Below are 13,407 nucleotides of genomic sequence, written 5' to 3'. Positions count from 1 at the left end.
TAACTCGTACTGAGAGTGGAGGTAACATTATCCGCCTACACTATACATTTACACTGCTCTGCCAGTTTTGGCAATAGTATCCCCTGAATGGCCTCAGTTCTGTCTATTCTTCCCAGTAGTGGTTCCAGTGCTAATGTAAATAACAAAGAACTAATCGGACATCCTTGCTTTACTACCTTATCAATTTTAATGTTGTTCGAAATTTCTCCACTTATCAAAAGTCTTGTGCTACTAAGTGTATATAGATTTCTCAGGACTGTAAACAACTGAGATTCTATGTTCATATCCTTAATTATAGAGAAAAGGCAGTCATGGTTGATTCTATCAAAAGCCTTTTCTAGGTCAATTGCTACTAGTTCAACCCAAATGCTAAATTGTAACCCTTTCGTTTCCAATATTCTAATATATCCTTTAATAGCCAAAATTTATATTTTATCCGCCTTACTGGTATACCGTAGCACTGTGTACTTCTAACTACCTGGGTTATGTCACGTTTTAACTTAAAATCTTTGCAAATATTTTGTAGTCACAATTAGCCAACATTATAGGTCTCCAGTTACCAATTTTCATTAAATCCCGTCCATGCTTCAGAATGAAAGTAGTATAGACATTTAAAAAGCCTTCAGGTACAACCCCTTCCTGAAAAAATTTGCTAAAGACAGCTAGAAGAATAGGCACTAACAAGTTCCAAAATTTCTTATAAAATTCAACCCCCAAACCATCCAGTCCCGGTACATGTTGTAATCTACATGATTTTAGAGCCACAATTAGATCCCCCATAATTATTTCCCTATCCTGTAATGCTTTTTGCCTGGGTGCGAATTGTCTAATCCTCCAAATGGAGTTGTCTCTCTTTTTTCTACAAAGCAAGCTCTTTTTCATAGTAATTTACAAAACGATTCATAATAGTGAGCGTTGTTAAATATATGTTGTCATTGTCTTTAATTTCCTGAACCATTTTGGCTAAATTATTTGGCCTTAGTCTTCTTTGGTAAGACACAGCTGAAAGACTATCATTCTCCCTAAATTTCAGTTGTATCTTTCACATCTTTTCTTTCTCTTCTTCCAATGTTATACCGTCAATAACCGCTTGTACTTCTGCTATTGCCCTTTTGTCCCCGCACCATTGGTAAATTCGAAAAAAGATTTTTCACTCTATTTCTACATTGTTTGTTTCTTTCCTTAATTTTTGTATAATAAAATGATTTTGCACTTTCTTTAATTTTCGCCCACATTTCCCACTCATTTCCACCTTGCTCTACTATCTTTTTAATAACTGTTGTAAAGTCCCAGTCCTCTCTCTCCAGAACTACTGGGTTAAACTTCCAATAGCCTTTTCCCAGACTAACGTTTGTAAATAAATCTCCCTTCCACATTACTGCCATGTGATCTGAAACTTGTCGACCACTCACATGCCGTATCATTGTTATCTTATCCTTTAACTGTCTTGTTGCATAAGTAAAGTGCGATCTATTCTAGTTCCTACATTATTAGTTCTTATTCTAGTTCCTACATTCCTACATGAAGTTTCTAACATTGACAAATGCAAAGTACTGCATATGGGTAGAGGTAACCCAGAGATATGCACCAACTGTGTGGTACTACACTTAAGGTGGTAGAAAATGAAAAAGACCTGGGCATAATTGTTTTGCGGAAGTTTTCTGAGCAATGCAGACAGGCTGCCAGGTCAGGTCATGGGGTTTTGTCAATGATATATAGGAATTTTGCTAGCAGGGAAAAGGAGGTGATTGTTCCTCTGGATAAGGCAATGGCCAGGCTACACCTTGAGTACTGCGTATATGTCTGGAGGCCTCATTTTAGGAAGGATGTAGATTTGCTTGAGTGTGTACAGAGAAGGGCAACAAGATTGGTGAGGGGAATGAAGGGATCCTCTTACCAAGAGAGGCTTATGTTCTGCAAATTGCAGCGGCTGGAGACTAGGCAACTGCGAGGTGATCTGATTGAAGTGTATAAGGATTGAGCACGCTGAATTCTGATGGGATTCTTCCACTTGTTCAGACAACGAACCCAAGGGGGCATAAATTCAAATTGAGGACAGACAGATGTAGAATAGATTTGCGGAAATTTGGCTTTAGCCAGTGGGTGGTTAATTACTGGAACAAACATCCACCTGTTGTTGCAAAAGTTGATATATTAAATAAATTTAAGGAGGAACTGGACAAACATTTAGAGGGAATTGTTTTGTAAATTTTTTTTTTTTTTGGCTGATGCTGCATAAGCTTTCTTCATTCACTTGCTTTCTTGCATCATATGCCACTACTACATTAGCTGATCCGGAAGCCTTCTAAAGAGTTACCAATACGTTCAGTCCAGTGTACTAACAAGCGGCCAGCCTGCGAACAGTTTTAGAGCTGTACCCTCGCTGTACCCTCGAAGATTGGATCTCGCCATGATGTCCATCATAACCTCTAAAGTTATCAGTCATATTGCATGATAGAAAATATGGGGAAGCATTGACCAGATCTTAGCTTGAAGCCTCCAATAAGCAAAGTATTGCACCAAAGTGGTGGTATTGCACCACTTTGGTGCAATACCACCACTTTGTGGTTGTTTGCGGTTGATGAGAGTCACCTACGATCTAGTATTGCCTGGTAACACAGAGGGGTGGCATTCCTCCATGCGGTGTGGGCACCACACCTCAACCCCTGCTTATGTTGGTTCCCACCTGGGTGGTCACCCACAGTGTGCTTCTGCACGGCGGTTATACCCAGGATTACTAACAGTACCACCATCATGGAGGTGCAAGAAGAGGATTTGGCTGTCACAGACCATCCGGACTTTGCCGAAATTGGGTCCACTTGATTTGACTGTCGCCTGAATATCAGTTGCATCAGAGTTTTAGACTCCCAGGTAGCAAGTACAGCTTGTCTGGCATATCTGAGAGAATGTCTGTGACAACCTCAAGGATCTTACTAACAATTACTAACAGTCCCACCAGAGGGAACGCGAAGGAGAGGATTACACTGTCACAGAACGATCAGACTTCACCAAAATTTAGTCCATTTGACTCAAGTGTAACCTGAACTTCAGTTCCATCAGCAGTTTAGTTTCCTCCCAGGTAGCAAGAACCAGGTTGTCATACCTGAGAGAATGTATAGGCAAGCAACAAGGACCAAATACATCATTCAGGTTAACACAAAGTCCACAACAAATCCCAGGAACTAACATGCATATTGTTTAGACTTAGCTGACACATCTGTCTGCTTACGGGTAGCAGTTTGTTTGTGCCTGTCTATTTTTGATTTTTTCTTTTTGGGAATAGTGGCCTATGGTGTTCATCTTCATGTCATCCTTTGCATGAATTTCAAGAATAGGATCATCCTGATGTGCTTTTTCATAAATATCCTGGTATCATTAATAACTTTTGTAAGAGCAAAAATAAAGAGATACTCCGTCCTTGTGGCCCGAATCACGAGATGAGATGGGGACTAAGGAAACGGACATTGACACTATATTATAAAATACCTTCTTGCCTGCAATAGCCAACACATCACCCGTATGGTTTCATAAAGCCACATCCGCAGTAAACAGATGAATACTGGATGCAACTGAGAGAACAATCCTATTAATCATCACCCAGGCCGGCCGTACTCTCTCTGCAGGTCCTGGCGGGGGCCCTACCCTGGACTTAGAAATAATCCGTAGTGACACGCATACTTCATCAGCAAAGGACTGCCTTGCACATTTTTCGATTTCACTGTAAACCCCACTGCGAACCAGAAGACAAAGAAAGCCAGACTTTTAGGTCATCTACAGCAAGCCTGGCAAGACCGACGGAATGCATCAACAAAAGGCATCATCACCAAGAAGTTCCTGCCCAACACTGACAGGGTATATCCCAAACCACCAAGCTGGTTCCAGCCGGGCCTCTACACAACTTATTTGCTAACAGGCCATGGAGCGTTCAATGCAAAACTAAATTACTTCAGAATCACGGATAACCCACTCTGCATCTGCGGGGAAATCGAATCGTTGGGCCACATCATGCATGAGTTGCCAACTATGAGGACCTTCGCTGCAGAATGATGACAGCGACTACCTACTTCCCCAAAAACATGGAAGCCCATCTTCTTGACACACTCAAAGGGTATGGACCAAATTTGCATCAGAACTATTCACGCGATACACAACATTAAACGGCATATATAGGGAGCCAACAGACTGAATACCAACTAAGCCAATAGAACTGGGTGGGACCTCACCCCCACGCAAACAAATAATCATGACTGGACGGAACCAGCCACCAAAGAGAGAATACCAACCAATGACTTTGACCTCGTGAAATTGAGACACCCACTGGACAGGGCTTGCCCCAAGAGAGAGAGAGAGAGAGAGAGAGAGACAACAAAGGAGTAACACCAGAAATGACAGTAACCCATCCTGAGGTAAAACTTGCCTTACACTGACACAGACAGTGGACTTCCCCCATGAGAGATAGCCATACTTTGGATCAACCATATGAGACTCAAACACCGGACTTGACAATTGTGAACTGGACCTCAAACACTTGACAACTAAACACTGGACTGGACTCTGATCACAAATGTGACTGCAGGACCACCGTCTGGCGATCTGGACAGGGCAAATGGCCTGGCCCACTTTTCTCCCTATCCTGGTGGGGGAGACAGCATGGGTGCCCCACTGATCAGCCTTGGGGTTGCCTTCTCTTTCATCCCCATACTTCTGACTTTTTCCCCAGCCTTCAGTCTCCCTACTCTGTCTGTACACCAGTGCACACCGCCACACAATGTAAATTAGCATCAAAATTCAAACTGCTCATGAACCTTTCAGCCTTGCAAAATTCTAGCGCACACCCCACGTGTTTTTTTTCCCCCCCTCTGCATAGGCCCTAAAATCTCAGGAAATTAGGTGGCAGGACCTGCCAGAGTAAAAATTTCAAATTACTGGGCACCTTGTCTGCCTCCACAAGGCCGAGTGTGGGCAATGTTGGGCCCCAGTAGGGGTCTAGCAGCTAAATGGCCAGAAGAATATACACTTTTAAATCATGTCCTTTTATAGAGAACTGTTACACCCGCAATGAAAGCTACGTGGAGATGTGAGAAACCCTGGTGCCATTTGACATCAATATACTTTACACTTTACTAACTTTTAGCCATTTGTCTGTTTCAGAGCTTTTTGTTTTTCCTCTTACCCACTGTACATGATTTTTTGCCAGGAGTTATTGCTGTTAGCAGTGTATTGAAAGCATGAGTTACATGCTGTTGGGTAGGTTCTTTTTAACAAGGAGAGGATGTACCTTGCCCGATCTGTTATTGAAATATTTGGGAAATTCAGGTATATTTTTATGTAGGTGAAAAAAAACACCTATATAAAAATATGTAGGTGTTTCAATACATACAGTAAACTGTTTCTTTGCTTCTTGATATGAAACTTTTGTGCTCAGTCTTGTAATTTTGGATTTTCTTTTCTCTCTTCCAGTGGATGTACTCCTTTGAGTAAGCAGTTTGATTGATTTCCTTGATAGTTTGGGCAGCATTACTTTGAATAGTAATGCTGCCCATCAGTCAGTATGAATGTGTGCTTTCAAATCACAGGAAGTGCAGATAGTTACCTTACTGCAGACTGCTTGCAGGCAACCAATTTTTAGCAGAAAGCACAACAGTGGGAGTTGGGAATAAGATCAATTGACCTTATATTCCCAACTTCTTAAGTATCTGACTTTCACAGTGGATGGCAGATTTGGAGTCTTAAATGAAAATAATCAGAATAAGAGTAAGATGAAGAATTCCATTTTTGCATATGTTAAATTTTGATCCTTGATTTCTGTGCCTTTCTCTTTCATTTGATTTTTTTGTGCTTTTCTTTCTTTCCTTCCTTTGATTTTTTAAGCTTTTTTTTTTTTTTTCTTTTCCTTATTAGATTTTTGTGCTAGTAGTTTAAGCACTTTTATACATAGTACAGATCTGGCTTTGAACTTCTAATATACAGTATTCACTTTAAACTCATTTTTATTCACAGTGAAATGTCTGATCATTAAAAAATGACAGGCACTTAGCGCCAATAGTAGTCTCTTACTACATATATATTTGGCTCTCTTTCGCACACACGCACACCTCAGCCTGAGAGCACTGCAATTCAGCAAAACAATTTGTTTTGATATTAGCAAGATTTAAATTTAAGGGTTTCTTGCTCAACTTTGATATAAAATTAATAGTAGAAATGAAAAATGTTTTGGCTAGAGATAAGGAGAGAGAGAGAAAGAGAGATGAGATGGTGTATTTACCTGAAAGAGCAATTCACGTGTACTGATATCATAAACAAGACAAGTACCCATATCATCAACAACTGCCAACTTTTGCCTTGCAGAACTCAGATCAAGGCATCTAACAGCTGAAGGAATCTTTAACACAGGAAGAGGAAATGGATTGTCCACAAATATCTTCACTACCTAATAAAAACATTTCTTATAATTTCAAATTTTATCTTAGCTTTCAAAAGCTATACATTTTAACTGCATATTAATTATGTTAATAATCAACCCAAAAAAATTGATTTGTTTTAATATGAGAAATAATTTTAAAAATAAAAGTAGCATACAAAATTTTAAAAAAATCATAAACAAAGCAGAGTAGATACTTCTAGCAGAAAGGGCTTACAACACCAGGATCCCGGTCATTTTTTTCCAGTATTAATACAAAAAATACCTGTTTTTCAGTACTAATTTTAAAAAAAGAATTGTTTATAATTTAATCACATAAAGGTTGGTTATAAAATCACCTTTATGTGATTATGACATCGTTATCTCTACTAGAAAATGTTTGATAAATCATTGATGGGACACCATGAAACATTGCAACATGTCCACAACTCTCGGACAACTTCATGTCTGACCATATCGTAACTCCCAAATCCATTCCTCACTACTGACTTTAGTTCAACCCCACCAACTGTATAAGTTATTTTGGGGTTGCTGTTCCCCAGGTGTAAGACCTTGCATTTTGCTGAATTAAAGCATAGCTGCCACTTTTCTGACCATCACAGAAGTCTATCCAGGTCATGCTGAAGAAGCTCTGCTTGGCGGCGATCATTAACTTGTGTACTGATCTTTAGATCATCTGCAAGTCGCAAGGCCTTACGCCCTCGATCCCTTCATAGATGTCATTTAAGATAATCAAAAACAACAGTGGTTCCCATACTGATCCTTGGGGAACCCCCACTCCTTACATTAACCCAATCTGAGGAATAACCATTTATCACTTGAGGCCTGTGTCATTTATCATTTGAGGCCTGGTGCCCTCAAGCCATCGTGCTATCTATCTATCTAAGGATTTTCCCTATGATTCCAGCTTGCTCCAACTTATAAAGTAACCACTCATGTGGGACTGGGTCAAATGCTTTGCTGAAATCCAAATAAACCATGTCGAAATTATTCCCAAAGTCCAGCTCTTGAGTGATCCTGTCAAAATAGTTAACCAGATTAATTAAACATGATTTTCCCTTTACAAAACCAAACCATGCTGTGTATCCTACAGAATTAAATTTACATCTAAATGATCCTGAATTCCACTCTTGATCATTGCCTCCATGATTTTCCCTACTACTGAAGTTAGACTGGCCAGTTGATGATTTCCCGTTACACTCCTAGAACCGCCTTTATGTTCCAATTTACACCAATTCAACAGAGTCTCTCTCCTGAGTCTGGTGTATGCTCTCATAACTAGCCTTAATGGTTCAATGCACTCACTTGCCGCCTCCTTTAAGATTATACGGTATATGCCATCAACCACAGGAGCCTTACTCGCCTGTGGACACGAATGTTTTCTCATTAAATCAACATACGAAATTTCAACATCATTAATTACATTTTTTTCAACTTCATTCCCATAATTTCTCACTGACGTGAAGGGTTTTTCTTCTGTAAATATCGATGCAAAGTAACTGTCGAGTTCATCTGCAACATCGGTTGGGGTATCTAATACTATCCCACTCAATTACATATGCGTCTGATTTGTCCTTCTCTTCTTTGCATTTATATATGCAAAGAATTCCTTAACTGCACTCTTTGCTCTCTTCTTTATTCCTTATCCCCACTCTTTGCTCTCTCCCATACTTAGTAAAGATACTATAGTGAAAATTATACTTCGCTGAATAAAACGTCTTTCTCATTCAGAAAATTATGAACATAATTCAACCATGGAAGACCAACATGGAACAAAATATCAGTGTTCCACAAATTCTTTCCAAAATAAGAAATTGCCTGACTCCAATGAGGTTTTAAAAGATGAACTTGAGTCGGAAATTAATGAAATACTTTTAACTATTTTTGCTAAAAAAAGTTCAAAGCCTAGAAAATATGGATTGAGATCATCTACGATTATCTCAATACCAGAATAGAATCCGAAAGGGTGTTTTCTGCCACTAATCAAATATGTACCAAAATTAGATCCATTTTAAATGATCATACTATTGATTGCTTATGTTTCTTAAGAGCTCACTTTGGCATTAGCATTACTAGAGGCATATGATGCAAGAAAGCAAGCTTATGCAGCATCAGCCAAAAAAAAAAAAAAAAAAAAAAACCCCTTCCACTTCACCCCTCCATTCGTTCGAAAATACCTGTCCAGCTGAGCCTTAAATTTATTTAGGCTATCAACTTCCACAACAAGGGAAGGAAGTCTGTTCCACCAACCAACTACCCACTGGCTAAAGGCAAATTTCCACACATCTATCCTACATCTGTCTTTCCTCAATTTGAATTTATGCCCTCTCGGGTGATTATTCTGAGCAAGAGGCAGTATCCCATCAGCATTGAGCATGCTCAAACCATTCAAGGCTTTGTACACCTCTATCAGATCACCTCGCCGGTGCCTAGTCTCCAGACACTGTAATTTGCAAAACTTAAGCCTTTCTTCGTAAGAGTAACCCTTCGTTCCATTCACTAACCTTGTTGCCCTTCTCTGTACTCATTCCAGCAGCTCTACATCCTTCTTGAAATGAGGCCTCCAGACCTGTATACAGTACTCGCTTTATTCGGACAGGTAGTGTGGATGCTTAAACATAACTAAAGTTTGCAGTAACAATGTGTATTTTTTTGTTTTTAGAATAACTGTATTTTAATGATTTTTTCAGAATATTTATTATTGAAATAAAAGTTTGTTTAAAACATGAATTCAATTCAATGAATTCATGAATTAATTTCAGTACTTGTTTTTTTTCTTACTTTATTGCACCTAATTGTCATCAAAATTTATTGAGAAAAATGTTTGTTTTTGGAAATCCGGTATTAATACCAGTATCCCAGTTTCATAAATTAAAAATACTGAAATACTGGTATTAAGACTTTGACCGGTATTGTAAGCCTATCAACATATAAAGGCTTTTTTGGCCATTGTACCCAAAATCCGTTATTATCAGTTCCAACTAGCAAAAACTAGAAGCTCCTCACAGCATTCGACAAAACTAGCTTTTATCATTAAAAACAAGAAACCACTGTGCCTGCTGTTAAAAACCAGAATCCAAAGTGTATCTCCTAGTATTTACTGACATATTTAGAAAAAACTACTTCTTACCGCATCCCTTTTAGTAAAAACTAGTGTTCCTTCAAAATTTCAATAAGCTGAAACCACAAGAACACTGTAAAACATAAAAGGAAAGGTTAAATTTTAAAACAAGACTCTTATCCATGGATCTTTGCAACAGCAAATGATGACCAGGCACTTGAGGTCAGCAGCATAATCCTAATGATTTTGCATTAGAATGAATGCAATTCTGCAAGCAAGTAGAGTTGGCAAGAATTTAATAGTTTCATGTCCAGTTAGTAAAAAAAAAAAAAAAAAAAGGTTATGTTATGTTAGTTTACAACACCAAATTCAGGACAGATCCCTACAAAAATATATAGTGTCCAAAGCGTTTAGTATGCACCATTTTTGGTGGCATAAACTAACCTGACTTTTTTTTCACTAGTGGAAATGAAATTCTGTTAAGAAAAACTCCCCTACTACAAACAAGGTGAAGTCTATTGTAATCCTGCCCACTCTACTTGCATAATGACATTCACTCTAACACAAAATTGTGGTTATTAACAGCCAATCAGCACGAAGCAGTGGCAGAGTTAGATCTGGTTATCTTTTCCTGTCACAAAGATCCATGGGTAAGAGTTTGTTCTATAGTTTAACCTTCCCCTGTATTACATTTTACAGTGCTTTTGTGATTTCAGCTAACTGAAATTTCTGACACTTTGGATTTGGGTTTTTACCAGCAGATGCAATGCTTTCTAGTTCTTAATGGTAAAAAACCAATTTTGTTGAATACTGTTAGGAGCTTCTAGTTGTTACTAGTAAGAACTGGAAGTAATCGATTTCAGGCTTTAACTGTAACACAAACAGTACATAGTAAAAATCCCAAAACGAATTTATGAAAACTAGAACTTTTTTATCTTCCCTTGTGCCAAACATGATTTAGCAGGCATTTAAATAAAATAATTTCCACAAATAACACAAGGGAAAGCAAAGGAAAGCATGGAATACATACAAATTAATGGGTGACATGGAAGCCTATGATAGATATAAGTTGGTCTGTAACCAAGTCACAAAGGAGATTAGGCAGGAGTCACAAAGGAGATTCTCATAAAAAAAAAAAAAAAAAAAAAGGCAGGCAAAGGCAGACTACGAAAAATCCTTGGCAAAGGATGCAAAGAAAAACAGAAAAGAGTTCTTTACCTATTTAAACTCAAGAAGGAAAGGGATGAATCAGATTGGTCCACTGGATATTGATGGTTCAACAGTTGAGGATCCTGCTCAGGTGGCTAACAATCTAAACGAGTATTTTGCATCTACATTCAGGAAGGAGAATGACGTAGGTAAAGTAAACATTGGCAGTGAGCTAGATGATTTTGTAATAACTGAGAGGAAAGTGGAGGAGAGATTGTTGAGGATAAACATAAAAAAGGCACCTGGGGTGGATGGGATCTATCCAGTTATATTAAAGGAGCCAGCAAAGGAAGTAAGCAAACCCCTAGCCATAATTATGAGAGCTTCTTTGGACCCAGGGGAGGTACCCATAGACTGGAGATGTGCAAATGTAACCCCAATTCACAAAGGAGATCAAAGGCTGACACAAGTAATTATAGACCTGTTAGTTTAACTTCTGTTCCAGGTAAATTAATGGAGGCACTGGTTAAAGAAGCACTGGAGGATCATCTAGACAATAATTCAGTTATAGCTCAGACGCAGCATGGTATTGTTAAGGGCAGGTCTTGCCTGACCAATTTGATTGGATACTATGATGTAGTCACAAAAGAACTGGATGCAGGGAATAAACTTTGATATTATATATTTGGATCTTAGAAAGGCTTTTGATACTGTTTCACATGGAAGACTGCTGCACAAATTGGAGCAGTGTGGCATTGGAGGCAAATTGCTGCTATGGATAAGGGGATGGTTGAGTGGCAGAAGACAGAGAGTGGTAATCAATGGACATTCCTCAATGTGGACTAATGTTATTAGTGGAGTTCCTCAGGGTTCAGTGTTGGGTCCGTTATTGTTTTCGGTGTTTATGAATGATATTGATGATGGTATATCAAGTTTAATGTCCAAGTTTGCAGATGATACAAAGGTTGGCAGGGTTGTTAAGGACACTACTGATGCTATACTGCTGCAACAGGATCTGGAAAGGTTGAACAGATGGGCTGAGAGGTGGCAAATGAAGTTTAACATTGACAAATGTAAAGTACTACATATGGGAAACAGTAACCACAGAGCAAGGTATCAACTCTGCGGGACTACACTGACAGTGGTGGAGAATGAAAAGGACCTGGGGGTAATTGTGCAGGCAGATATGAAGTTCTCTGAGCAGTGCAGCTCATGGTGTCTTGTCAATGATATACAGGAATTTTTCTAGCAGGGATAAGGAGGTGATTATTCCCTTGTATAAGGCAATGGTTAGGCCACATCTTGAGTACTGTATACAGGTCTGGAGGCCTCATTTCAAGAAGGATGTAGAGCTGATGGAACGGGTACAGAGAAGGGCAACAAGATTAGTGAATGGAACAAAGGGTTGCTCTTACGATGAAAGGCTTGCAAATTACAGAGTCTAGAGACTAGGCATCGGCGAGGTGATCTGATAGAGGTGTGTAAGGCTTTGAATGGCTTGAGCGTGCTCAATGCCAATGGGATTCTTCCTCTTGCTCAGAATAATCACCTGAGAGGGCATAAATTCAAATTGAGGAAGGACGGATGTCGGATTGATGTGCGGAAATTTGCCTTTGGCCAGCGGGTGGTTGGTTGGTGGAACCGACTTCCATCACTTGTTGTTGAAGTTGATAGCCTAAACAAATTTAAGGCTGAACTGGACAGGTATTTCGAACGAACGGAGGGGTTAAATGGGAGTGGTGTGTGTTTTTTTTTTTTTTTTTTTTTTTGGCTGATGCTGAATAAGCTTGCTTTCTTGCATCATATGCCTCTACTAATGCTAATGCTAAATGCTAAGGAAAAATATGGTATTGAGAATCATATATGCTTCCTCCATTTTTATACTCATTAAGTATGTAAACTAGAACCTGTTTTAACTCTTCAGATTTATAACCTGTTATAAATCTGGAGAGTTAGTATTAGCATTAGTAGTGGCAAATGATGCAAGAAAGCAAGTTTATACAGCATCAGCCAAAAAAAATCCCATTTCACCTATCCATCCTCTCCAATAGTTTGTCTAGTTCTTCAATTTATTTAAGCTATCAACTTCCACAGCAAAAAAATAATAGTAGTAGTGGCATGTGATGCAAAAAAGCATGTGTATGAGCTTATGCAGCATCAGCCAAAAAAAAAAAAAAAAAAAAAATCACACCATTCCTTCCAATTGCCTGTCCAGTTCCTCCTTAAATTTATTCAACCTATCAACTTCCACAACGACAGATGGAAGTTTGTTCAGCAATTAACCACCCGCTGGCTAAAGGCAAATTTCTGCACATCTATTCTACATCTGTATTTTCTTAATTTGAATTTATGCCCCCTTAGGTTCGTAATCTGAACAAGTGGAAGGATCCCATCAGAATTCAGCATGCTCAACCCATTCAAGGCCTTAGCCACTGCAATTTGCAGAACTTAAGCCTCTCTTGGTAAGAGGATCCCTTCATTCCCCTCACCAATCTTGTTGCCCTTCTCTGTACACGCTCAAGTAAATCTACATCCTTCCTAAAATGAGGCCTCCAGACCTGTACGCAGTACTCAAGGCATGGCCTGACCATTGCCTTATACAGAGGGATAATCACCTCCTTTTCCCTGCTAGCAAAATTCCTATATATCATTGACAAAACCCCATGACCTGCCTTGGCAGCCCGTCTGCATTGCTCAGAAAACTTCATATCTGCCTGCACAATTACTCCCAGGTGTTTTTCATTTTCTACCACCTTAAGTGTAGTACCACACAGTT

At 39.0% G+C, this 13,407-nt stretch overlaps 1 protein-coding gene across 4 annotated transcripts in view; it reads right to left on the bottom strand.

Annotated features, from left to right (window-relative positions):
- The window catches only part of Oseg1 (intraflagellar transport protein Oseg1), a 540,669-nt gene that overhangs the window by 280,319 nt on the left and 246,943 nt on the right, over positions 1–13,407 (bottom strand). For all 4 annotated transcript variants that reach the window (XM_090387737.1, XM_090387735.1, XM_090387736.1 and 1 more), the window contains one exon: positions 6,266–6,430. In XM_090387737.1, coding sequence (XP_090243863.1) covers positions 6,266–6,430 — 165 coding nt within the window. The remainder of the gene's footprint in view (positions 1–6,265; positions 6,431–13,407) is intronic.

Source organism: Mastigoproctus giganteus, chromosome 13 (genome assembly GCF_048544385.1).
Source record: "Mastigoproctus giganteus isolate SK-2022 chromosome 13, ASM4854438v1, whole genome shotgun sequence".
Lineage (NCBI taxonomy): Eukaryota > Metazoa > Arthropoda > Arachnida > Uropygi > Thelyphonidae > Mastigoproctus > Mastigoproctus giganteus.
This window is presented reverse-complemented; position numbering and strand designations above follow the sequence as displayed.